Below are 26,375 nucleotides of genomic sequence, written 5' to 3' on the forward strand. Positions count from 1 at the left end.
TATAAAGATTTAATTAATTATTATATTTGCAGCACTGTGTAGATCTCAAAAATGATTTGAAATCGTATAAAAATGTTTTATCATTACTTAGGACATTTCGTACATTTAGTCGAGATTTCCATCCAACTATATATGTAAGCACCCAATGATGGTTGTTTCATTTTACTTTCCATGGTCTATTATTGACCATCACTCAGCCTGCTGCCGGGGTGAGGAGAAGGCCAGATAGAGCGCCGCTACAGCGGCGAGCGAAAGCGAGTGTTACTCTGGCCAACTTACAATAAGCCAATAATTTACCCAACTAGATGCCCAACAGAAAAGGAAACAAAAAGCGCAAAATGTGTTCCGGCGTCCAACGCCTCAGCTGGTCCGCTAAGGCTTACTTCTCTTCGCCCGTTGAAAGAAGATGCTTGTCCCGGCAAACCGCCGTAAATCCACTAGACGATAAAATGATAAGAGAAAACTTTTAATTGACTCGGGATTCTTTTTTTTTTATCAACATCAAAGATAGGAGGTGATTTTCTCGCCGTATCTATCCGTGTTTCGTTGCTTTTTGAAGTTCTGGAGTTTGGTTTATATATTTTTACCCAGTCGCGGTTTATTCCTGCTATACGGTAAGGGTGATAAATGAGCATTTGTAGAATTCAATTTAAATTAGGAATGCTTAAAAATACTTAATCGACACAATTCGAATATTTATCCAGGTATTGATAATTATGACAGATACTGATATCGGCAGATTGGTTTTATTCAGATGAAGCCGAAAGACACACAAGTTCGACATCCCTACATCTTGCGTCTCACTACTTCCGCATTTTGCACAATTCATGTTCTAATTAAACTGGAGCATGGGAAAGAAAAATGACTCCGGCATGACCGTTCCGAGGATCTTGAATGCAAGACATAATTAATGAACACAGCGTCAGCCGGAAAGTTGCTCCCTGTCGCAGCTTATCTGACTCTCCGTTCTTTTTCGTCTCGCCCTCTCCCAACAGCTACTTCGCCATCGTGCGGCCCCTCGAATATCCGCTGTACATGACGCACCGGACCGTCGGGTTCATGCTGGCCAACGTGTGGATGCTGCCGGCGTTGATTTCGTTTACGCCCATCTTCCTCGGCTGGTACACGACGGCCGAGCACCTGGAAACGCTCAAGGACAATCCGGAAATGTGCGTGTTCGTGGTGAACAAAGCCTACGCACTCATCTCCAGTTCCATCAGCTTTTGGATACCGGGCATCGTGATGGTCACGATGTACTACCGAATCTTCAAGTGAGTATTCAGCGTGATTTGTTGTGATGAATGTCATTATGGGTAATCTTCTTGAAACAAAGCTGCAATTAAACTGATGATCTTATTTCTCTTTGTGTCCACGCAGGGAAGCTATCCGGCAACGGAAGGCCCTCAGTCGCACCAGCTCAAACATCCTGCTGAACAGTGTTGCCATCAACAATTCCAACACGCTGCACGCGAACTACCACCGCAATCACCATCTGCGGGCGAGCGATTGCGATCTGGGGATGGACTCGAAGGACATTCAGCACGACACGCACAGCGAAATGAGTGATTTGGATGTGAGTATTGCGTTGTATGCTTTCGAAACCGTAGAACAATCATATTGTTGGGCCTGGAAGGCTATTAGTGTTTATGATTTTCGTTTCGATATGGATCCACAGTTAAACGCGATGGGTACACCATTTTTGGGAATGAATGGCGAAAAGTTTCCCCTAAATGGCTTATAGTGGAAGTGAATTACCCATCTGGGAGCAGTTGGTTAGGTGGTTTCGCAAAAAAGGTGTCCGAACGTGACCAAAATAAAGATGTGTCTGTGTTGGCGAAGTTGGTGCTGATTTTCGTCTAGCGTGGAATTAGCACCGAAATTTCCGATTAATGCATCCAGGGAGAGCTTTCAAAAGGATGATATTGATTTTGACCTTGAATTTCGGAAGGGTAATTACGTACATTGTAATCAAGTCGTTTGGTTCAACTTATTTTTATTTCTGTAATATTTTATTCTCAGATTCTGAAGATACAGATTAGATACGAACAGTTGTCAGGAAGTATGGGCTAATAACTCAGCCGTTTTCCAACCGATTTTGGAGATTTAGGTATCGATCGATTGGTGAACTGTTTGAAATTGTGCCCAATTATTAACAATGGATCGAAGGCGCTAAACTATTGGAAATTTGAATTTTGCCAGGTACTGTTAAAAGTCGTTAAATCAACCTATCCCGTAAGTGCACCGCACGCAAAGACATCAAAATCGTGCAACATATGGGCTGAGCTCCAATCCTCAATTCAATCAAGATTCAAGACTTTAGCAGACTTTAGCAGCAGCACTCAGCTGTAGAAACTATTAGTAAGGATGACGCCAGTAGCAGCGGTCGCAGCGGAAAGTAAATCATCGCGTGGCATTCGGACAGTAAGTAGCAGAATTCAAGTTGAATCTTTACGCAAGGCTAAAGTTTGATTGCTGTTGGTGATTGGAAGGACGCATTTTTCAAAGAAAAATCTGCCTTTTGCAGGACCAGCATGTTATGAAAAGCATAGGGTTGATACACTGAACTAACAACTGTTCGATTTTCGGGGAAGGGTCATTTGGCCGAATGCCGCTAGGCCGTAAGTTGTTTGGCCGAATATACCATTCGGCCGAACAGACCATTTGGCCGAAAGTCTTTTGGTCGAAAGGGTTGTTTGGCCGAAAGGGTCGTTTGGCCGGAAGGGTCATTTGGCCGAAAAGGTCATTTGGCCGAAAGGGTCATTTGCCGAAAATGTCGTTTGGCCGAAAGGGTCATTAGGCCGAAAGGGTCGTTTGGCCGAATGGGTCATTTGGCCGAAAGGGTCATTTAGTCAAAAGGGTAATTTGGCCGAAAGGGTCATTTGGCCGAAAAGGTCGTTTGGCCGAGAGGGTTAATTGGCCGAAAGGGTCGTTTGGCAGAAAGGGTAATTTGGCCGAAAAGGGTCATTTGGCCGAAAGGATCATTTGGCCGAAAGGGTCGTTTGGCCGATAGGTTTGTTTGGCCGAATAGGTCATTTAGCCGAATAGTTTATTGGAAAGTGAGAAATTGTGAACGAGAAGATAGACGTCTCACTACCCACTTCGTACTACTCACTTTTCCCAGTGAGAACGGAGAAATGAGGAAAGAGAAGTGACACGTCTCACTTCTCACTCCTCATTTCTCACTTTTGCTGTCAAAAGTGAGAAGCGCGAAGTGAGTAATGAGACGTCTCACTATTCACTTCGCGCCTCTCACTTTTTACAGCAAGAATTGATAAACTATAGCCCGCCAGCCGGTCGCGCTTCCCGTTCGTAGTTGGGTGGCTTAAAGCGCCACTCCTAAAAGGAGACCACCCAGCAGTTTGCAGGTTTGCCCGGCCTGAGACCCTTCGGGGAATGGGTTTAGTTTTCTCGAACTTGGGAAGAAAGCTGACTGGCTGCCTAAAAAGGTGGAGTAAAGGACCAACGCATCAACCCCCTTAAAGATTCGGATACCCGCCTTCGAAAACCGTCTATGCAATTAAGATCTAGAAGGGGGATTTATCATCACCGGATCCAGCCTGAAAATCCAAACCAAAATGTTGTTTCCAATTCGAGAGTGGTCCAATTTCGATTTAGGGCCGAAATACCCAGTACAATCCTGACAAACTACAAACGAACACGAACTCCATGGAAATCCTTCACAAATAAAAACTAATCATGATTCTGGTACGCCACCGAAACACAAATGGTTTGGGAAACACTGCTAACTTTATTTTACATAAACACGGGTTGCCTACCCAACGGCGGGGGTTTCAAACATAAAGCTTTCTGGGTGGGTACAAGTTTATTCATCGATCGATCTCTTTCCAATTCATGTTTGCCTAGGTCTTTCGGTCCTTCCCTTTTCTCTCTACTACCTCTACTCTACTACGGCTATCTGCTTAGTGCGAACGAATCTCTACCTCTTCACTACACATGTTCTCCCGGTTGGCGGTATACTCTTGCGGCGACTGATATGCTAGATGGCTCACGGAATTACGGCATTCACAAAACGGCTTCAACTATCCGGCTACGGCCGGGATGCTTTCGGATCACTCGACAACGAATTACGTAACCACATTCATAAAAGTGACGAGACGACAATCTATTGTGCCGGTTCGTTCACATGCGCATGGACGACACAACGATTACAAAGCATGCTTTCTTGGTACTTACTCGTCACCACCTAGGATTTACGTGCGGTTTTAGGGGGGGGGGGGGTTTGAGGGTGGACTCGCGGCGGTACCGAAGCTGCTTACGCACTACTTCGGCCGAGAAACAACCACCGGGGTGATTCGATGGTGGTAATTAGTCGCACTCCACAAGATTCGCGAACTTACGCGCAAACGCGGCACGTGCGTTTGGTCTTCCTCTCGAGCAATAGAGATGGCGGTTGCTGTTATTCGGTGGCGTGGATCCAATGGTGTCGGCCTGCCTGTCTAGGGTGCTGATCTAACGGGGACAACCCTCTTCCGGCCACGCGTGCCCCGGGAATCCTTCGAAGTCGCAAGGTGGGGTCAAGAGCGGTCTCGAACTGGTATGGTGTGACGGCAATGGCCACGCTGCCTCGAATCTAGGGAAAATTCACACACATTCCATTACGACCGCCACATGGTCGAATCGCACTTGCTTACCGATCTAATCTTTCGCCGAAACACAACTTTGCCGCAAAACTACTCACTAGCCTTTTGGTTGGAACTAGCTACTAAGGGAAAGGACACATTAATTAGCTAAACCTGATTAGAATTTCCACGGAATCACTACCTCACAAATCACACCACGACGCGGGACAAATTATCGACCACTCTTGCCTCTTCCACAATCCGATTCGAAGTGGATGATCGAGGCTAGGAAATGTCCTCAGATACCGCTAATTTGCGACCTTCGGTTGCGAAATCGCGAATCAAGACGAAGTCCAGATTCGCGAGCGACAAAATTTCTAATTTGCGTAACCGAATCATTAAAAGCATGATGACCTCTCTTTTTAGCATATGTACAAATCACCCAGTCAGCTCTCTCCCCAAGTTCGGAAGGAGTGGGCCAAGCCGAACGGAAAAGGTCATTGCATCCTGAATGGATACCTCACCAGGTCGATGCCCGCTAATTGGCATCGCAAAATTGCGCTTGACCGGGTTCTAGCGTTGTTTTGATTTCGGCGCTTGAAACTGAGTTGGGGACTCATTTACGTTGGTGTATGCCAGTTGCAACATCTGGAAGCACGTGGTTCCCGTGCGGTGTATCAAGTTTAGGAATAAATTAGAAAAACGAATAGACATGCAGACAATTTAAATGATGAACCTTAATTCGAATTTCCAGAGAAAATTATAAATAAAAAAGCGTACTTGTTACAAAATTAGGAGTGAGAAGTGAAGAAGTGAGACGTCTCATTTCTCACTCTTAATTTTTTTCTTATCACTTTTAACAGCGAGAAGTTAGAAATGAGGAGCGAGAAACGAGATGTCTCACTTCTCACTTTTCGCTGTCAAAGGTGAGAAGCGCAAAGTAAGTATTGAGGCGTCTCACTACTCACTTCGCACTATTCACTTTCCTTTGTGAGAAGTGAGAAATGAGGAAAGAGCAATGAGACGTCTCTTTTCTCACTCCTAATTTCTCTCTTCTCGCTGTTAAAGTGAGAAGCGCAAAGTGAGTAGTGCGACGTCTCACTACCCACTTTGCGCTCCTCTATTCAAAAGTGAGAAGTGAGGAATAACAAGAGAGAAGTGAGACGTCTCACTTCTCACTCCTCATTTATCACTTCTCACTGTCTAAAGTGAGAAGCGCGAAATGAGTAGTTAGACGTCTCACTACTCACTTCGCGCTTCTCACTTTTTACAGCGAGAAGTGGTAAACGACGCCTCACTTCTCACACCTCATTTCTCACTTCTCACTGTTAAAACCGCAAAGTGAGTAGTGAGACGGCTCTCTTCTCACTCCTAATTTTCCTCTTTTCAATAGTTTTTTCGGCTAAATGTCCTATTCGGCCAAATGACCCATTCGTCCTAACGCCCCTTTCGGCCAAACGAGTCTTTCGACCAAATGACCCTTTCGGCCAAATGATGCTTTCGGCCTAATGACCCTTTCGGCCTAATGACTCTTTCGGCCAAATGACCCTTTCGGCCAAACGACCCTTTCGGCCAAACAACCCTTTCATTCCTAATTTCAATAGTTTTTTCGGCCAAATGACCTATTCGTCCAAACGACCCTTTCGGCCAAACGAGTCTTTCGGCCAAATGGCCCTTTCGGCCAAATAATCCTTTCAGCCAAACGACCCTTTAGGGCAAACGGCCCTTTCGGCCAAACTAGCCTTTCGGTCAAATGACCCTTTCGGCCATACGACGTGTAATAATCTAACGTGTAATAATTTAACTATTAAACAACGTCATTCCAATCAAACGATACAACTTCTACTTTATTTTCTTTGTACTACCGGAGCACATGTACCCTGTTAGACTTACGCAAAATGATCTTTAGTTACGCGTGTAGACCGAGAGGCCTTACAGGACTGCAAATCATTGTTCTTGAATGTAGAGTTTAAGCCATTTCTAGGATAACTCTAGGATAGGATGCGTCAAGTAGTCATTATAAATCGTACCGATTTTCTGTTACAATCATACCGGTTGCTGATTGCTTGGAAATGACAGTCGATTACTTCGATTGGCGGTGGCGTGTTTTTCGTATAGGCCCTATAGGACAGCATGTTGTTAGTTTGGCCGTGTTGCTGGTTTGTAAAGTTGATATTAAGCAATATACGTGAATGTTTGAGTTCGAGTTAGTTTGCACAAAATTAGTTTATATTGAACTGCAAACGCCATATAAATTATTCTCAAGGGTTGTATAGATTTAAAACTGTTGATTTTAGGCATTATCATTCACTTTTCTGTCATTTTAGATCTAAAACTATTTTTTAATTAGCGAAAAACTACTCTATGTTAGTCTTTCGCTTCTCTTACATAAACAATGGATGGAACGGAAAGAAAAACATCAATTTTTGATACATGATATTTGGAAGATTTTGTACCAAATTAATTTGGCTGCACTGGCGACCACTTCGTCAGAGCAACCGACTAAAAAACAACAAGGCGGTCTCAATTGAATTGTCACATCCTATCCTAGGGATAACTGAACGACCTATCTGTGACCTTATGCAGAATAACTATCATGTCGGTCAATTTTGAAAGTCAAATTTGAAAGTTTAGTTTCGGTTCCAGTTAACAAAAATTTCCTAGTGCAATCCCATTTCGACCGCATGAAAATGGTTTTGATTGTACAGCCATTTAGCCAGCTTAACATGTACGTGGGTAGTGCTGCCAGCAAATTTCTATTATGAAATTGTTTCTCTCGTTTCGAACTTTTGGAATAGTAGGAAATTTTAGTATGAATGAGGAGTGTGTATGAAAATTATATTTGGAAAACAAAATGTCTTCAGATCGTAGTGTACACTTTTTTCTATCTCGCCAGATGATTAGTTCAATAATTTAGTTTACGATTCGCGAGTATTTAGAGATTTAGAGTTTGATATGAGGGATGTTAGCGCCATAGACGAATTAGCGCATAACCCTACAATGATGGTTTCCTTTATGCTTTGCTGCATGGCAGCATCCGAACGGAATGTGTCATAGCTAATCGGTATATAGTTTGTGGTCGCCTTCATCGTTGGCCCGCAGATGATCGATCAAACATTCGCTTCCGGCCAATAAGGGGCAAAATTCTTCCTTTTTTCGAAAATCTTCTGCATGTTGACTAGTGTCACTCGAGGTGTCATGGGTCATGGGTTCGAGTCCCATCGAAGGGAAAGTGGTTACCTCCAATACATTTTCCAAATCAATATCTTTCACATAATGTACATATGCTTACATATGAGTTTTCACAACATTGTAAATTAATGTCCAAGTCGGGTGGTTTAATCCCCGGAAATAGGCAATTAACTTTGATTGAACTGAGGTGTCAATGTTGAAACGAACCTGATATATATATTTTTTAATTTTATTGTTCAAAATCTACATGCAAATACAAAAATAATTCAAACTTACGTCAAATGTAGCTGCGTCCTTGGCGTACGCTGTGGCTTGTTAAGGAAATGGTCATCAATATGAGTGGCGATTTTACCAGAAACACAAACGAATCGTTGCAACTCTGACGAAGCTGCCAGAAGCCAGCATTTTTGTAATGCGAATATCCGCTGCCTTTTCTTTGTTTCGGATTTCCTTGAGTAGGCGACATATGCCTACCTGTTTACCCGCCAGCTTGATTAAACAGCTATGCCAAGATTCGATGCTGTTGGTCGTTCGTGGAATCTTCTGTAGAACATTGTCATGAATTGACCAAAGATATGGTGGGAACAATGTTGGATTTCGCTGTCCCTTCTTTTTTTCCGACCGGTAACGTAGGTTTCCTCAATGTATGCTGCAAATGCATTCATATTCTCAGGAATGCGGCTTTTTAGCAATTCAAAAGCTGGAATTAAACGATTTCGAATAATTGACATGGATTTATAAAAAAATATCTACTTGTTTTATCTTTGGGAATTGCTTTCGGTGGTAGAAAAGCCAACGCCTTCAACATTTTAAATGCATGGTATACATCCCCTTGAGTACCATATACATTCTGAAGACCGAGCATCTGCATATGCTTAAACAGGTTTTGTGACAGATGGGAAAAGCAACCCACCTACTTCGACTCCGGAAACTCCGCGTTTAACGCATTTATCACTGGCTTTTCGAAATCCGTTAGTGTACATCGAGGGTTGAGAGAAATATTTTGACTCTCTGCAAGCTCGTCCAACTTACTAAGCACTTTGGAGTACAGCTCATCAGACTTGTTTGACAACGAACAATATACCATCGGAGCTGCACTCTCGTGCTCTGGTGCGATATTGCAGTGAATGGTTAAATGGACTGCTTAAATGGACTGGACAACTTCGAATGTACCGTCGGCACTCCAAAACTTAGCAGCCGCCAATCTGGTTAGCGCCTGATGTGTAGTGAAAATGAACGCCTTCTCGGATTTACCTGCTTTGACATGCCCTTGATAAAACAAAAATGTCCGTCAAGAATAGCCCTATATGCTTTAGGGACTTGGAACGCTGATAATGTTTTCCCGCATTGTGCTTCAACGCCGAGCTCTTTGAATAATTTTTCTTTGCGCATTTTTTTAGATGCTTTCTTGAGCGTAACAACTGAATCTGACGCCTTCCTGCTGCTGCACTCTGGCCGGCGGCGTTGCGTTGTCCGTTTTAGCTCTCGCCTTTAGAGCATTGCGCAGCCGTAATGTTTCCACGGCACGCACATCTGGTGCGTGGCAGTGTGCCTCGATGCTTCCGCTTACGAGGTAAGGATCGATTTGATTGCAGTCAGTAATTACACGGGCTTTGCAGCTGATTTCTTCCACAATGCCATGTTTTCGCAGCCTGCATTCCCGGTATATACGGTCGTTTTTCAATAATTCAATTATGTTGGATGTTGGAAATTAAATTTATACTCACAACTTTATTTTTTGTATAGAGGAACCCCTCAACGTGGAGCATTTGGTCTCCACGAGTACTTTGAAGAAGCTCCAGCCTGTTTCTTCGCATCAAATCCCTGGCAGTTCCCGGCTGGAAGCTCTTGTGATCCATCAGTTGTTCTCACTATTAGGGGCTCAATCGATGACTCCAATATACATTCCGGCTCCGGGAACGGCGTATCGTTGGATTCCATCGATGAATCTGACACGGCCGTTTTGCCGGATAACTCTAGGCTACCTGATGTATCCGATGTAAACATCGATTTGCTCGACAGATTAATCGAACTACGTGAGCTTGCTGCCATTTTTACGAATACAAAAAAAAAACTTCTTTGTAAGGTATCAATTACGCTTTAGATGCCGCACTGCGCCGATCACCATACAGATTTGAAAGCATTATGCGGAAACGGAAAGCAAGATTTGCTAACTTTCTGCCGCTTCAAAACGCAATTTTAGAAATTTTGCGCGTGATTTCTTTTTTACATTCTGAACCGCGTTACAAACTCATTCATTTATCTCATTCAGTAGCCGCTAGGTTGCGAAGGCCGACGGAGGTCCTTCGTAGCGTAGTTGGTCAAAGCATCAGTCTAGCGTACTGAGGGTCGTGGGTTCGAGTCCCATCGAAGGGAAAGTGCTTTCCTCCAATACATTTTTCAAATCAATATCTTCTACATGATGTGCATACTATATATAATAGCCCTGTTTGTCTGTTCGGTGACTAGCCAACCAGACGCAACACGCGGGGAAATTCTCACAAAAAATAAAATATTTGACACCTCAATTTTTGACGTAAACTACGTCTAAGGGGAAGACTCGGATACAGGGTGACAAATGAAAATTTCCAAATTCGAGACCGTCACGAAATCATGTAAGATTTTGAATTTGAATAGCGCCTTTATCTTCCGATGGATTTTTGAGATTTATATACCAATCGACTCGGAAATTCTCTACAAATTTGTCAATTATATTGAAACTTTGGGTTATGAACGTTAAGATAGGGTATCGGATCATTTTGGCAGCACCCTCTTTTCTTGTCCGCAAGAGTCTCGTTTCGGCCGTCGCCGTTCAGTGCGGTTGGCACGGTGTGCCTGTGACGGTTATTAACGAAAAAAAATGTCCATCCATTCTGAACTCGCCTTTCGAAAGATATAATGTCCAGGCGTCTGCTATGAAAATTTCAGAATATTTCATCTAGGGAATCGAAAGTTATAGCAGTTACAAATTTAATGCTTGTTGCGTTCGATATTTCACTAATATGCAACCATATATACCGTGAATTTCCTCCTGATTATATCCAAATAAATTATCATCAAATATGCAATTTGCAACCTCAACCAACTATAACCTAAATCTATTCTTGGAATAATAGAAAACAAATAAATAACATAGGATGTTAGAGATAATATATTTCTAATATCAGTGACAAAATAGACAATACAACCACAATACAGTATTCAAATTACAGAATTATTGCACTTCAATCTCCTAATCATACCAAAGTGTGAATATTGTCTATGACAGACAAGTAACTACACTCTGTATGATGATTCTGCTTTTATTAAATATGATAATAGTTGGTAACATAGAATACCGCGCTGAAACAATGTTGTCTTTCATGGGTACAGGGTAGTTAGTAAGACTAGTAACTAACATTTAAACAACAATGTGCATCATTTGTTGTCAGTTATACAACCATCATCCAGTTCGATTCAAGCAGTGGTACAAAAACAAGCTCCATTTGGAAAAAAAAGAGAAAGGCTAGATCACACGAGGAAAACCGCCTTTTTCGAGAACGGTAGACGGAAAGTGCATATATGCCCCACTTCGGAACGTCTAAACAATTTAACTGCACACTTAAAATAAATCGCCGAATTCGGTAAAATTTTACCGAAATCTCAACAGCAGAACTGTTCGGTAAATAATTTAACTGAATTTCGGTGATTTTGACAGTTGAGCAATGGAAACAATTACAAAAAATCTGTAAAATAAATTACCGAACAGTTCTGCTGTTGAGATTTCGGTAAAATTTACCGAATACGGTGAAATGAGTTAAGTGTGTGACTTGTTGAACTACGATGCATTTACTTCATAAATTAATGCATTTACTACATAAATTAACTGACACAGGGAATACTAGTATCCGACTTAGATCTAGAAGAGAAAAACCATCGCGTTTCCATAAAGCCAGGTAAGAAAATGAGAGATTTTAGAAGACTGAAACTATTTAAGAAATATTTCACTGTCATGAGACGAGTTTACTACAATTCCATTTAATTCCACCAAATCGTATTACTTTTACATATACGTATTTCGACCTTAACTGTACACACTTAGTTTTTATTTCTGCAGCTCGGCAAAAATCCGCACAGCCGTACGTCAACAAAATAAAAAGCTGATATTCCGGCAAAAATGATGTTTGTTAGCTGATTTTTGGCAAATCATTTGCTGATTTTCAGCACTTTTGACAGAAATCTCTGCAAAAAACATGTTTGCTGGGGCACAGCTGTGCGAATCTCGGTAAAAGTTGACCATTTTGCTGAGATCCCGGTTAAAAAAAATAAGTGTGTAAGGTCGTCTCGTACTTGACTCGACTCAAGTCGAGACACTGAAGACGACCTTACAGTTAAGGTCGAAATACGAAATAAAAGTAATACGATTTGGTGGAATTGAATGGAATCCCGGGCAGAAGCCATGAACAGCATAACAAAACATGATATGGACTTGATTGATATAAGAGATAAAAGAACAAGCAACAATATCAAAAATTTGCACCGAAATATCATTTAAATATCAAAATGTGCTATGGATAAGAACAAACCAATAGCACTTGATATTGATCACTTCTTACAAATAACATAACATGATTTCCTCATGATATTTTAGTGCAAAATTTAGATATTGTCGCCTGATCTTTTATCTCTTATATCAATCATGTCCATATCTCATTTTGCTATCTTATCAAGATTTGATATTATTGAGCTATTTTCCTCTGCTCGGGATTGTAGTAAACTCGTCTCATGACAGTGAAATATTTCTTAAATAGTTTCAGTCTTTTGAAATCTCTCACAAGTCAGTTAAATTGTTCAGACGTTCCGAAGTGGGGTATATATGCTTTTTCCGTCTACCGTTCTCGGAAAAGGCGGTTTTCCTCGTGTGATCTAGCCTTTCCCATTTTTTTCCAAATGGAGCTCGTTTTCGTACCACTGCTTGAATAGAACTGGATGATGGTTGTATAACTGACAACAAATGATGCACATTGTTGTTTAAATGTTGGTTACTAGTCTTACTAACTACCCAGTACCCAAGAAAGACAAAATTGTTTCAGCGCGATATTCTATGAATACCAACTATTATCATATTTAATAAAAGCAGAATCATCATACAGAGTGTAGTTACTTGTCTGTCATAGACAATATTCACACTTTGGTATGATTAGGAGATTGAAGTGCAATAATTCTGTAATTTGAATACTGTATTGTGGTTGTATTGTCTATTTTGTCATTGATATTAGAACAATATTATCTCTAACATCCTATGTTATTTATTTGTTTTCTATTATTCAAAGAATAGGTTTTAGGTTATAGTTGGTTGAGGTTGCAAATTGCATATTTGATGATAATTTATTTGGATGTAATCAGGAGGAAATTCACGGTATATATGGTTGCATATTAGTGAAATATCGAACGCAACAATCATTAAATTTGTAACTGCTATAACTTTCGATTCCCTAGATGAAATATTTTGAAATTTTCATAGCAGACGCCTGGACATTATATCTTTCGAAAGGCGAGTTCAGAATGGATGGACATTTTTTTTCGTTAATAACCATCACAGGCACACCGTGGTTGGCTTTTTGACTCTGCTTTTTGTGCGGTGTTTCGCACTAAAAGTAGAACAATGGAGCCGGACCAGTGACCGCGGTCGAAACAAAGGTAACAAAAATGCGCATGGTGTATAACAAGTGATGCAGATGGGGCATGTTTGTGCAGGCATGAGACGATCAATTGCTATCAATGCCAATGCTCTTGCTAGTAATGCAATCATCGCAATGTAATTTCACAAACATGTTTATATTAAAACACGACTTTTGAAAAATGTTGAACTTTTTTTTTTGCAAACTGAAAACTAATAAGGCCATTACACATATTTATTAAAAACTAGCAGACCCGACGAACTTCGTTTCGCCTAAAATTGATTTCTTCTCTGATTAGTTCTCGCGATATGTCGAAATTTCTGTTTCATTTGTATGGTAGCCCTCTTTTCCAAAAGGGGGAGGGGTCTCGAACCATCTTAAGAACTTTTCCCGGCCCCAAAAACCTCTGCATCCCAATTTTCACGCCGATCGGTTCAGTAGTTTTGGAGTCTATAAGGTTCAGACAGACAGAAATTCATTTTTATGTATATAGAGAAGAGAAGAAGAAGATTAAGATTATGGTCTACGCAAGGTCAAGGTCTACTGGTCTCCGCAAAGTCAAGAGGGATGGGGTAATCTTCTTCTTCTTCTATTGAATCGAGCGGCAAGAAAATTTGAATGCATAGGTTTTTGGGGCCGGGGAAGGTTCTTAAGATGGTTCGAGACCCCTCTCCTCTTTGAAACCTGGCTCCTATACAAATGAAACATCAATTTCATCATAACTCGAGATCAAGTAAATGGAACCAAATCTGGCGTGTGGAGGTTTTGGAAGGGAAGATATGTTTCTGTGGTGGTTTGCAACGCTCCCATACAAATGAACCAGAAATTTCAGCATAACTCGAGAACTAATCAGAGAATGAATCAATTTTAGGCAAAACAAAGTTCGTCGGGTCTGCTAGTAAAAAATGAATATTAAAATGGAAAAAAAATCCTTGGATTTGTTAACGAATGTTTCGAAAGTTCTCAAAATCACCGGAATTTTTTTTTGTTGCCCCTCAAATTGTTTTTTTTTTTTTTGAGAAAAACAATCCAAAGGGGGGGGGGGGGGGGGGACATATTTTATAAAAATATTTTTATTGGCCTAATAATATTTTGTCCAATTAAATGCGCGCTTGAATCAGAATTAACTTTGATTCAGGAAGTGTGAATGCACTTAAGATATTTTTATAATACGTGGGTGCAATCATGCGGTACTTATTGTACACGACAAAAGCTCCGGAACGCATACGTTCTTGAGACGGGCTATATGAGTTACAATAGAGCTATCACCTTCTTACTCCCTGATTCAAAAGTTGCAATGATAATATTAAAATGGTTGCACGAATATTTTATCCATAGTGACACTCAGTGTTGGTAGAATCATACTCAAATCTGAATCATCGAGGTTTCGTGCACGAGCTAACTCGCCTGCGATTCTGTAGGGGGAGCATCGCGCTTGAGTTTCTCGGCCATAATCGCTTCGCTCACTCACCGAAAAATGATTTCGTTCTAAGAAGCGTCAAAACGCAATCGAGGCGTTGTTTTAGACGAAAAACAGATAATTCAATGCATTCAACAATGAAGAACACGTAAATATCATGCAATGATGCAAATTGCGATTCGAATCATGAGCAAATCTATGGGCCATGATTCTGATGGGATTTTAGTCACGCATGGTTTGAATTGCCGATGAGATTTAAGATTTTACCAACCCTGGTTACACTGCCAGACAGTGGGAGTTAGATTGTAAAAACACACACACCCTCTTTTCCCGTCCGCAACGTTTACTACTCGCGCGCATCACAACCAAATTAATTGGGTTTGGTACATGATTGACATTTTATGATTTCTAGTGATGCACCACGAAAAACAAGATATGCCTATGATTGGAATGTTTCTGAATAATAAATGTTGCAAACGGAAAAGAGGATTCTCCCCTAGGGCTTCTTCTATTGAAATATTTCATCAAATGCTTTAAAACCCAAATGTAGGCAATTTGGATCCAAGAAAGGCATCATAACCACTGAGGAATAAATTTGGATTTTCATAGTAAATTTTTTAAACAATTGTCGTATCCAACAATTTTCATATCTTAAGATACGCTGTTCGAAACCAGTGACATAAGTAATCAAATGAATTTTCTAAAAATATTCATGCATGATGGCACTACAATCCTCACTGAACAAAACTCCCTTACGTAGTTTACGTTGGGCGGTTGTGTCTTGTACATAACCCTTCTGATTTTTTTTTACTATCAGATGCAGCAAACAAAACCAGTGACAACCAGACACAGCATTTGATGAAAAAAATCACGACAACAGACGTTTAATTTTTTTATTTTTTTTAATGCATGAATTAATGAACCGTTTATATAAAAAAACACCTGCCAAGGGCGCTTCTGCGTCCACAAATAAACTAGTATTCACATATGAGTTTTCATAACATTGTAAATTAATGTCCAAGTCGAGTGGTTAATCCCCGGAATATAGGCAATAAACTATGATTGAACTAAAAACATCGTAGAATCTCAAATTCATTTGTAGCCGGAATCTTCCTAGTGAAAACCGCTGAATGTTTTAGGGCGCTAAAACGCCAGATATCACCGTTACGTATGTACGAGAATGGCAATGATTCCATAACGAATCTTTTGGCTGCTTTTATACATTTTCCATAAGAGAAAAACTAGAGAAGAGACTATCTGTATTAAAGTACAAAAGGATAGAAGCAAAAACAGCCGATAGAATTACAAACCAAATTACCAATTAATCCATTTATAATCGCTTACAGATCGAAAGGACTTCCTCCAGTAATCGTATTGAATTACTCTTCGGAATTTCATTTTCTGAGCGTCATTGGTTCGGCGCATCAACCAACAAGCCTCTACTAGAGTCAAACTGTATCCTGCGGCAACGACGACGCACAAATACCGTGGCCATTTCCGATGAAATCAAAAATCAAATTTCCTAAATGAGAAGCCGATCCAACGCAATCCTATCGCAAGCTCCAACCAGGGTCATGAATCCCTTTCAGGATGTGGGCGGAAATTTAACCAGCCAGTAAATCCGACCACAAAATGAATTCTTTCCATTTTGTTGCCGTTCCAATTGAACATGTTTTTCGTGCATCGGGGCCGACCTGCACTAGCGCTGCGCCAAGCACCGGAAATAAATCCGCAATAGTCCAGCTCATTTTCTCCCCTCCCTCACCTCGGGTTCGATCCGGCGGTAATCGTGTAAATGGATAGGGGAAACCTCATTGAAATTCTGGAATCGCCAGTATTTTCCACCGGCGCGTGGGGTGTCGTCGCTCTTGGAATTCGCGTCCCATAGGCTCCGGCGAATTTCCGAAAATGGAACCAATATTTTATCGTTATGGGAGCGCGTTTGCTTTTCTAGTGGACCCCAGTCGCCAATTTTGTACCACGTGTCACTGGGCCGAGGTTCACAACCTCCGGTGGCGCTGTCGGGCGCCAAGTTGACATGAAGCAAACACGATATGGTGGCGGTGTTGGTGTGAGCAATTCAAGTTAGCCACAGCGAAAAATAAATTAGACACCATAAATAAAAATCACGTGCGCGGTGTGGCCTGGGACGAATTGTGACCGCCAGTGTTCGAAAAATACTGTCAGAAGGAAAGTAGCGGTCATTATTTATTGTGTCAAGCAATTTAGTTCGTTAAAGCGTATCTTGTAGATACGGATTATAGCTGTCTCAGTTATTGAAAACCGTATAAAATCATTAACCACATGCAGAGCTGTACCGTGGACTCCCAGCGTCCTTGCTGAAGCTTTTGTTTGGCGCACTGATGTGCAAATATGTAATGTTTTTCATTCATAATATATAACTTATAAAACTTAAAACTTATAATAAAAAAAAGTACGTAAAAAGTATAGCTAACTTTTTTGTTCTTGTTCTTTTGTTCTTTTGTGCTTACCATATCCCATTTACTTGCAATTGGTTGCATTCGACGGAGAATATTATCTCATTGTTTTCTATTGAAAATTGGCCGGACCGGAGTATAATCTGAAGCTATGGCCAAAATTCATTTTTTACGCAAACAAACGAGTAAAAAAAGTCTCGCTCATTTTTAGGCACTTACCCTGAACCCTGAACCAACCTTTTGCAAGTAAATGCAAAAAAATAAATAATTCGTTGGGGTATCCTGTCGCTTTGTTGCCTTTTGAAATTGGGCCAGATTGTGTTATTGGATCAAATTTTATAACCAAAATACTAACTTCAAAACTTAAATACTAAAAATTACTTTTTGGCTAATCATCCGATACGCTCACAATTTTGTTTTCTATTAGCATTTCCTCAGTTATTAATTGAAAGCGTTTCTATGCCCGCCAGATTGGCAATCCTGCCTAGGGAGAACTGCCTAGGGCGTGGTGGGATTTAGCAGTGGGCTCTGCTAAAATCCCTCCCAAAAAACCACAAGTGCCCGTAAGCAGACTCTATCAAAGCGACTGTGTGCCGCTTCAAAAGCACAAGCCCAGGGAGTGCCATTGGCACATCAGGATTGATCCCAGTAAGATCCTGATTATGGTATACTGGTTGCATGTTATTGGTCTTGTTTTTAGATATTGAGATATTGTGAACGCAAGGGCTGGTAGTCTGGTTATTCTATTCTCTTAGTAAGGCCGGGTGACACCGACCTGAAACGGCGAATGGGCTAATGGCCAGGCTGTCTTCCGTCCCCTAAAACCGTGGCGGGCCTTGCAGCACGCGGTACAATTCTGTCGCTCAGCTGGCAGCTGAGTGGGAGTAGGCTCAGATGCTTTTCCCTGACTAGCGCTGATCTGGCTCTGAACACGAAAGTGTCAACCCTCGCATGGCCTCCTGCATGCCGCAAGGTATGTATAGATAACCATGGGATCGTGAAGGCGACTACACCAGCAGGATTCGACAGCAGCCGCAAGGGGGACCCATCAGACATGAGTAATCCCATTAAACAAAAAACGACGAAGGAAGGAGGTGAAGCGAATGGTGGTAAGGAGAACCCTTTCACCAGACGCAGCGGCCTGGAAAGGTCGCCCCAAAGATCGCCGGGGGAAGGCGATGGTGAAGCCCGTGGAGGGTCTGAGGAGGTGCCGGTTGAAGTAAAGATGGACGGCCCTACCCTGACCCGCGTCATCAAATCTGTGATGGCGAACCACGAAGAACGCGGTGGTCACACGATGGAAGTAGTCACGGAAGTATCCGACGTGATTATGTCCTTCCTAGACAACCAGGTTAACTACAGCAAGGACTTGAAACTTGCTGTACAGGCACTCTGTGCCCTAGTAGTTGAGGCCAAAACGGAGTGGAGGTCCCTACTAGAGGCCAGTAAGAGTGCAGAGAAAGAGCTCCGCAAACTCGTCAAGGAGCGGAAGCAGGCGGATAAGGACAAAGAGGAGGCGGAATTGAAAATTCGTCTCTTGTCCGAGGGCAACCGACTGGCGGAGAGCCAGGTCGAGGAACTCCGCCAAAGGATGGCTGTAACGGGAGCGACTCCGAAGCTGAGTAAGGTTACGCAGGAGGCGAACCTGAAAACAGCTGTCGAGAATTCCGCAGCCCGAAGTCAGCGAAAAGGAAGAAGGTCGAGCAGAAGGATGGCCATCCCAAGCCGTTGAACCCAGTGCCTCCACCAGTGAGGACCACTGAAGCTCGCCGGGAGGAAGACCTACCCTGGAGGGAAGTCGTGAACCCCAAGAAGGCGAGACGACAACGACAGCAGACCGCAGAGAAAGCGGCAGGCGGAGCGATACGCGCCACTGTTAAGAAGGGTAGAGCCCAGAAGACGACGGGTGAACCTTCCAATGTCAGTGGTAAGCGTAAAGATAGAGGTGAGGCGATTATCGTCAGTACTGAGTAAGTCTTGAAGGCCATGAGAGTTAATGACAAACTCGCTGGCCTAGGAGAGGATGTCAACTGCATCCGAAGGACGCGGAGAGGCGAGATGATTCTCGTCTTGAAGCGGGATGCTGCTCAGAAGAGTTCTGAGTACAAAAAGTTGACAGAGGAAGTCCTGGGCGATGGGGTTCAAGTAAGAGCCCTATGTCCAGTTTCGAACATCCAGTGCAAGGGCCTGGATGAAGTAACCGAGGCTCGAGACCTGGTCGACGCACTGAGAGATCAGTGCAATGTCGAGATCCAGGAATCTACGGTTCGGTTACGCAAAGCTTCATGAGAATGCAGGTTGCCTCATTCCAAGTACCTCAGGCTGAGGCCAAAAAGGTAATGGATAAGGCTAAACTGAAAGTGGGTTGGTCGGTATGTCCGCTAAGTATAAGCCAACCACTTCAGACCTGTTTCAGGTGTCTTGGCAACGGTCATAAGTCTTATGACTGTAAAGGACCTGATCGCAGTAAGCTATGCCGTAGGTGTGGAGCTGAAGGCCACCAAGCTCGCACCTGTCAGGCTGCACCAAGGTGTCTGATCTGTCCCCGGGTACAGACAACAGACACCTCACCGGTGTCCAGGCTTGTCCGGCCTCTAGAAGGACCCAGACACGCAGGTAACACAGCTTAACCTGAACCACTGCGAGGCGGCTCAATTGCTGCTACAACAGTCGGTTACTGAGTGTAAAGCTGATGTAGCCTTGCTGTCCGATCCTTATCGCATCCCTGCCGGTAACGGTAGTTGGATTGCGGATAAGTCCCAGATGGTGGCCATCTGGACTTGCGGGCGATATCCCATTCAGGAGATAATATCATCACCTGACGATGAGGGTTTCGTTATAGCAAAGGTAAACGGTGTTTACTTTTGTAGCTGCTACTGTCCTCCCAGGTGGAGTATAGTGCAGTTTACTAGGGTAGTAGATATTCTTGCAGCAAGACTAACTGGCTTAAAACCGTTAGTTGTAGCAGGCGACTTCAATGCGTGGGCAGTGGACTGGGGATCCCGGTCCACAAACGCCAGAGGTCATACCCTGCTAGAGTCGCTAGCGGTACTAAACGTAGTCCTGCTGAATGAAGGCCAAGTGCCAACGTTCAGGGGACCGAACGGTGATTCATGCATCGATGTGACCTTCTGCAGCGCGGGATGGACGGTGGAGCCAGAATGGGAGGTTCATGAGGGCATACCTCCAGCGATCATCAGGAAATTCGTTTTATGATCCGGTATACCCCGTAGCCACAAGGCGGATCGGCAAAGCCGATCTAGGATGGCGCACCTCGCAGTTCAACCCAGAACTCTTGGAGGAATCACTACGATGGGAGACGCGAACAACGGGATTAAGTGGCGACGAGTTAATCGATGTACTAACCCGTGCATGCGATGTGACGATGCCTAGGAGGACCAAACCTCCCGGAAACCGGCAACCTGTGTACTGGTGGACTGACACAATTGCAGACCTTCGTAGAACCTGTCTTCGAGCAAAGAGAAGGCTGCGACGTGCCAGAACAGACGCTGATAAGGTCGAGAGACGCAGGGTGTTCCAGACAGCGAGCAGAGCTCTGAACTACGAGATCAAATGTAGTAAGAGAGCCTGCTTCGAGCGGCTGTGCAGGATGGCAAACGACAATCCATGGGGAGATGCATACAGGATGGTGATGGCTAGGACCAATAGCACGCCACCTGAGAAATCTCCGGGGATGTTGGCCAAAATAGTAGACGGGTTGTTTCCGAGGCATGAATCATCGAACTGGCCCGCTACTCCCTACGAGTCAGTTGACGTGGTACCGTTAGTGACTAACGAAGAGCTTATCGTAGCAGCAAGAAAACTTAAGCTCAATAAGGCGCCAGGCCCGGATGGTATTCCAAACCTGGCCCTTAAACACGCCATTCTTGCCAATCCAGATATGTTCAGGAGCTGCCTCCAGAGATGCATGGACGAAGGAAACTTCCCAGATCGATGGAAACGGCAGAAATTGGTGCTATTACCGAAGCCTGGCAAACAGCCGGGGGATCCTTCGGCATACAGACCAATTTGCCTACTTGACACAGCTGGAAAGCTGCTAGAGAGGGTCATTCTGAATAGATTGTCGGCCTATACAGAGTGTGCTGGTGGCTTATCTAGCAACCAGTATGGCTTCCGTAAGGGCCGTTCTACCATCGAAGCAATTCGAGCGGTAACGGATACGGCCATGATAGCGAGAGGTTTAAACAGGAGAGGTATTAGGTACTGCGCGTTGATTACACTTGATGTAAAAACGCGTTTAGCAATGCTAGCTGGGCAGCAATTGCTGACTCCCTGCACCGATTGAGAGTTCCGGATTACCTGTGCAGGATACTGAAAAGCTATTTTCAGAATAGGGTGTTGTTATACGACACTGATGTTGGTCAAAAGTCGATCGTAGTGTCCGCGGGTGTTCCACAGGATCGATCCTCGGACCGGTTCTGTGGAATATTATGTACGACGGAGTATTGCGCTTAAGTCTCCCGGCCGGAGTAAAGATAGAAGGCTTCGCGGATGACGTAATGCTAGAAGTAGCAGGTGACACTCTCGACGAAGTCGAACTGAAGGCTTCATACGCGATTGGCAGAGTGGAGGAATGGCTCAACTCGAGACAGTTATCCCTTGCACACCACAAGACGGAAGTCGTGGTAGTGCATAACCGTCATGGGTTGCAACAGGCTAGGATAAGAGTAGGGACCTGCACAGTTAACTCCGTGAGGTCTCTCAAGCATCTGGGCGTGATGATCGATGATAAGCTCAATTTTACGAGCCACGTCGATTATGCATGTCAGCGGGCTTCATTGGCGATAAAATCTTTATCACGAATGATGTCCAACAGATCGGCAGTGCATAGTCAAGTGCGTAGGCTGATAGCTGGCGTAGCATTATCTATCATCCGTTATGGCGTTCCGGCATGGGCCGTAGCACTAAAAGCCGAGTACAATGTAAAGAAATTGATCAGAGTACACCGGCTGATGTGCTTACGTGTCGCGAGCGCATATCGCACCATATCATATGAGGCGGTGTGCGTTATAGCTGGAATGATGCCGATAGACACACTCCTAGAGGAGGATGTGGAGTGCTACAACGAAAGGGACTCGGTGCAAGTGCGACGTGTCAAGAGAGCAGCTTCGTTGCTCAAATGGCAAAGAGCATGGGACACCGCAGTCAAAGGTCGTTGGACCCACAGACTGATTCCAGATGTGTCCAACTGGGTTGATAGGAAGCATGGTCAAGTCAACTTCCACCTAACACAGGTGTTGTCTGAACATGGCTGCTTTAAGAAATTCCTACACAGGTTTGGCTTCGCAGATTCTGCGGAGTGTCCTGAATGTGTAGGTGAGGTAGAATCGGCAGAGCATGTGATGTTCGCATGCCCGCGATTCGAGGTAGAACGCAATACCATGCTGCTTATTAGTGGTATGGATACAACCCCGGACAACCTCGTCGAGAGGATGTGCCGGGAAGAAGCTATATGGAATGCGGTGAACACAGCATCTCAACAGATCATGTCGAAACTGCAGCGGTGGTGGCGTCTTGAACAAAACCAACGAGTGCAGTAAGGGCACCTGTGATGCAGTGAACACCTTGCTCACCCCGACAACCAACATGTCGCGGGTGGGCTGCGGGGACCTCAGTATGTAGATATAGAGGTCATTGCGGTTCACGCGCGGTGGTTGTTGTCGGGGTGCTCGTCTCCAACGTGAGATTATGATACGGACGCGCCTCCTGAGCCGACGTTCTGATACCTGATGATACGGACCGTTAGGTTACTATCATAGCTTGCGATCGACGGGTGGTGAGGTAGCCACCCTTGAAGTCGATGTTGTGTGTATTGACGTCAAGTGCGTTAGCATAGGCGTGAGCGTTCTCAATAGTCCCCTGCTAAATGCTAATGCTAATGCTAATGCTAAGAAGGTTGATCCGACTATCCATAATAAACTTTCTTCAAAGTGCAAAACTCAATCGTAAACAGCGAATTTGATAGCGCGTTGGAGGGAGATGATGTGGTGCATTTTAATGGATGGAATCACTAACAGCAACCAAACTACCACGCCAAACCCGATGCCACCAAAACAGTCCATTTTCGCAATTAACTCTTTCTTTTCGTAAAATGTTGGTCCTGAGAAGAACCAATTTTCTTTTCCCAATGTTCCTTTCCAACTGACACCACAATTTGTAATAAATTTTCAGCATCGGCACTGGCGGTGCGGGATCGCCACAGTGCTATTTTTATGGTCAACCTTTTCTTCATATGAAATTCCGGTTCGTTGAGGTTGAATGTTCTGCAGCAACACATCGAGCACCACCACCAATGCGATGGATTTTCTTTGAAAATGTTATTAGCGCCTCCGTGATGCTGTATCCGCTCCGCTGTGATCGCTTTGATGCGTCTGCTCTGCATAAAATCTTGTTTAAACTGAGGATTAGATCCAAACCCGCAAGTGATTGATTTTTGATGTCTGTGCTAGTGATGCATGTACGTGATTGGTTGGTTGACGTATTTCTAAACTTTTTATCATTTTTAGATAATAAATAGTTAAAAATAAGTATTTTCATATAAATACAAAGAAGCGTTGACTCATCCTTGATCGAATGGTCCAAAAAAATTGAAAATCCATCGAGAAACGGCTTAGATATTAAAGTTTAAAGTCTATCATATTTTCGTGACGGTCCCCGATTTTCGCAATCGTAAAATGTACCCCAATATAGAAAACACAGACGTAGTCCTACGTCAATAAATAAATAATTCGTTGGGGTATCCTATCGCTTTGTTGCCTTTTGAAATTGGGCCAGATTGTGTTATTGGATCAAATTTTATAACCAAAATACTAACTTCAAAACTTAAATACTAAAAATTACTTTTTGGCTAATCATCCGATACGCTCACAATTTTGTTTTCTATTAGCATTTTCTCAGTTATTAATTGAAAGCATTTCTTAACCCGCCAGATTGGCAATGCTACACCTTTGCTCGCAAGGCTACTGGAGACCCCAGTTGTATTAGATCTTCTGATTATCAACGTTCAACTAGGGTATCGAACCATTTTGGCAGTACCTCCTATTCTCAACCGCAACATGAGTCTCATTACGGCCGTCGTCTAGTGCGGTTGGTGAATAGTGCATAAAAAGTGATATACATACACGCGCATGTTTGTGCACACTGCACGTATAGGATGATCGATTGTAAGCAAGAGCCATCACTGGTGGGAAATACGAGTCCAGAGAATACGTTTTCAAGGGCACACCGCTTAATACGGAGGCAGTGGACATCTTTTGTTTTTATTATTACAGCTTTGCTGCGTCGCAGCATGCGTGGAATAATGAAAATAAGAGTTGTGCGACGCTTTCATATTGAGTGGTGTGCCCTTGAAAACGCGAGGCCTCCGAGCCTCTTGGAAGGAGGCTTCCGAGCCTCTTGGAAGGAGGCTTCCGAGCCTCTTGGAAGGAGGCTTCCGAGCCTCTTGGAAGGAGGCTTCCGAGCCTCTTGGAAGGAGGCTTCGAGCCTCTTGGAAGGAGGCTTCCGAGCCTCTTGGAAGGAGGCTTCCGAGCCTCTTGGAAGGAGGCTTCCGAGCCTCTTGGAAGGAGGCTTCCGAGCCTCTTGGAAGGAGGCTTCCGAGCCTCTTGGAAGGAGGCTTCCAAGCCTCTTGGAAGGAGGCTTCTGAGCCTCTTGGAAGGAGGCTTCCGAGCCTCTTGGAAGGAGGCTTCCGAGCCTCTTGGAAGGAGGCTTCCGAGCCTCTTGGAAGGAGGCTTCCGAGCCTCTTGGAAGGAGGCTTCCGAGCCTCTTGGAAGGAGGCTTCCGAGCCTCTTGGAAGGAGGCTTCCGAGCCTCTTGGAAGGAGGATTCCGAGCCTCTTGGAAGGAGGCTTCCGAGCCTCTTGGAAGGAGGCTTCCGAGCCTCTTGGAAGAAGGCTTCCGAGCCTCTTGACAGGAGGCTTCCAAGCTTCTTGACAGGAGGCTTCCAAGCCTCTTAACATCAGGCTTCCAAGCCTCTTAACAGCAGGCTCCCAAGCCTCTTAACAGCAGGCTTCCAAGCATCGGAGCAGGATGCTTTCAACCTCTTGACAGGAAGCTTCTAAGCTTTCTGATAGGAGGCTTCCAGGCGTTTTGATAGGAGGCTATCAAGCCCTCTTGATAGGAGGCTTCCAAGCCTCTTTCCAACCGTCTTGACAGCCAAACCTCTTGGAAGGAGGCTTCCAAGTCTATTAAAAGGAGGCTTCCAAGCATCTTGATAGCAGCCTTCCAAGTCTCTTGACAGGAGGTTTCAAGCCTCTTGACAGGAGGCTTTCAAGCCTTTTGACAAGAGGCTTCCAAGCCTCTTGACAGGAGGCTTCCACGCCTCTTGACAGCAGGCTTCCACGCCTCTTGACAGCAGGCTTCTAAGCCTCTTGGCAAGATGCTTTCAAGCCTCTTGACAGGAGGCTTCCAAGTCTCTTGACAGGAGGCTTCCGAACCTCTTGACAGGAGGCTTCCAAGCCTCTTGACAGGAGGCTTACAAGCCTCTTGATAGGAGGCTTCCACGCCACTTGACAGGAGGCTTCTAAGCCTCTTGACAGGAGGCTTCCAAGCCTCTTGACAGGAGGCTTCCAAGCCTCTTGACAGGAGGCTTCCAAGCCTCTTGACAGGAGGCTTCCAAGCCTCTTGACAGGAGGCTTCCAACCCTCTTGACAGGAGGCTTCCAAACCTCTTGACAGGAGGCTTCCAAGCCTCTTGACAGGAGGCATCCAAGCCTCTCGACAGGAGGCATCCAAGCCTCTTGACAGGAGACTTCCAAGCCTCTTGACAGGAGACTTCCAAGCCTCTTGACAGGAGACTTCCAAGCCTTTTGACAGGAGACTTCCAAGCCTCTTGACAGGAGGCTTCCAAGCCTCTTGACAGGAGGCTTCCACGCGTCTTGACAGGAGGCTTCCACGCCTCTTGACAGCATGCTTCTAAGCCTCTTGGCAGGATGCTTTCAAGCCTCTTGACAGGAAGCTTCCAAGCCTCTTGACAGGAGGCTTCCAAGCCTCTTGACAGGAGGCTTCCAAGCCTTTTGACAGGAGGCTTCCAAGCCTTTGGGACAGGAGGCCTACAGGCCTTTTGATAGGA

The 26,375-nt window shown here is 44.1% G+C and overlaps 1 protein-coding gene across 1 annotated transcript in view; it reads left to right on the forward strand.

Moving 5' to 3' along the window:
• Positions 1-26,375, forward strand: part of LOC134225098 (putative uncharacterized protein DDB_G0277255) — a 506,490-nt gene that overhangs the window by 331,725 nt on the left and 148,390 nt on the right. The window contains exons 6-7 of the mRNA XM_062704885.1: positions 996-1,271; positions 1,378-1,573. Of these exons, the coding sequence (XP_062560869.1) occupies positions 996-1,271; positions 1,378-1,573 (472 nt within the window). The remainder of the gene's footprint in view (positions 1-995; positions 1,272-1,377; positions 1,574-26,375) is intronic.

The sequence above is a fragment of the Armigeres subalbatus genome, chromosome 1 (assembly GCF_024139115.2).
Source record: "Armigeres subalbatus isolate Guangzhou_Male chromosome 1, GZ_Asu_2, whole genome shotgun sequence".
In the NCBI taxonomy this organism is placed as follows: Eukaryota; Metazoa; Arthropoda; class Insecta; order Diptera; family Culicidae; genus Armigeres; species Armigeres subalbatus.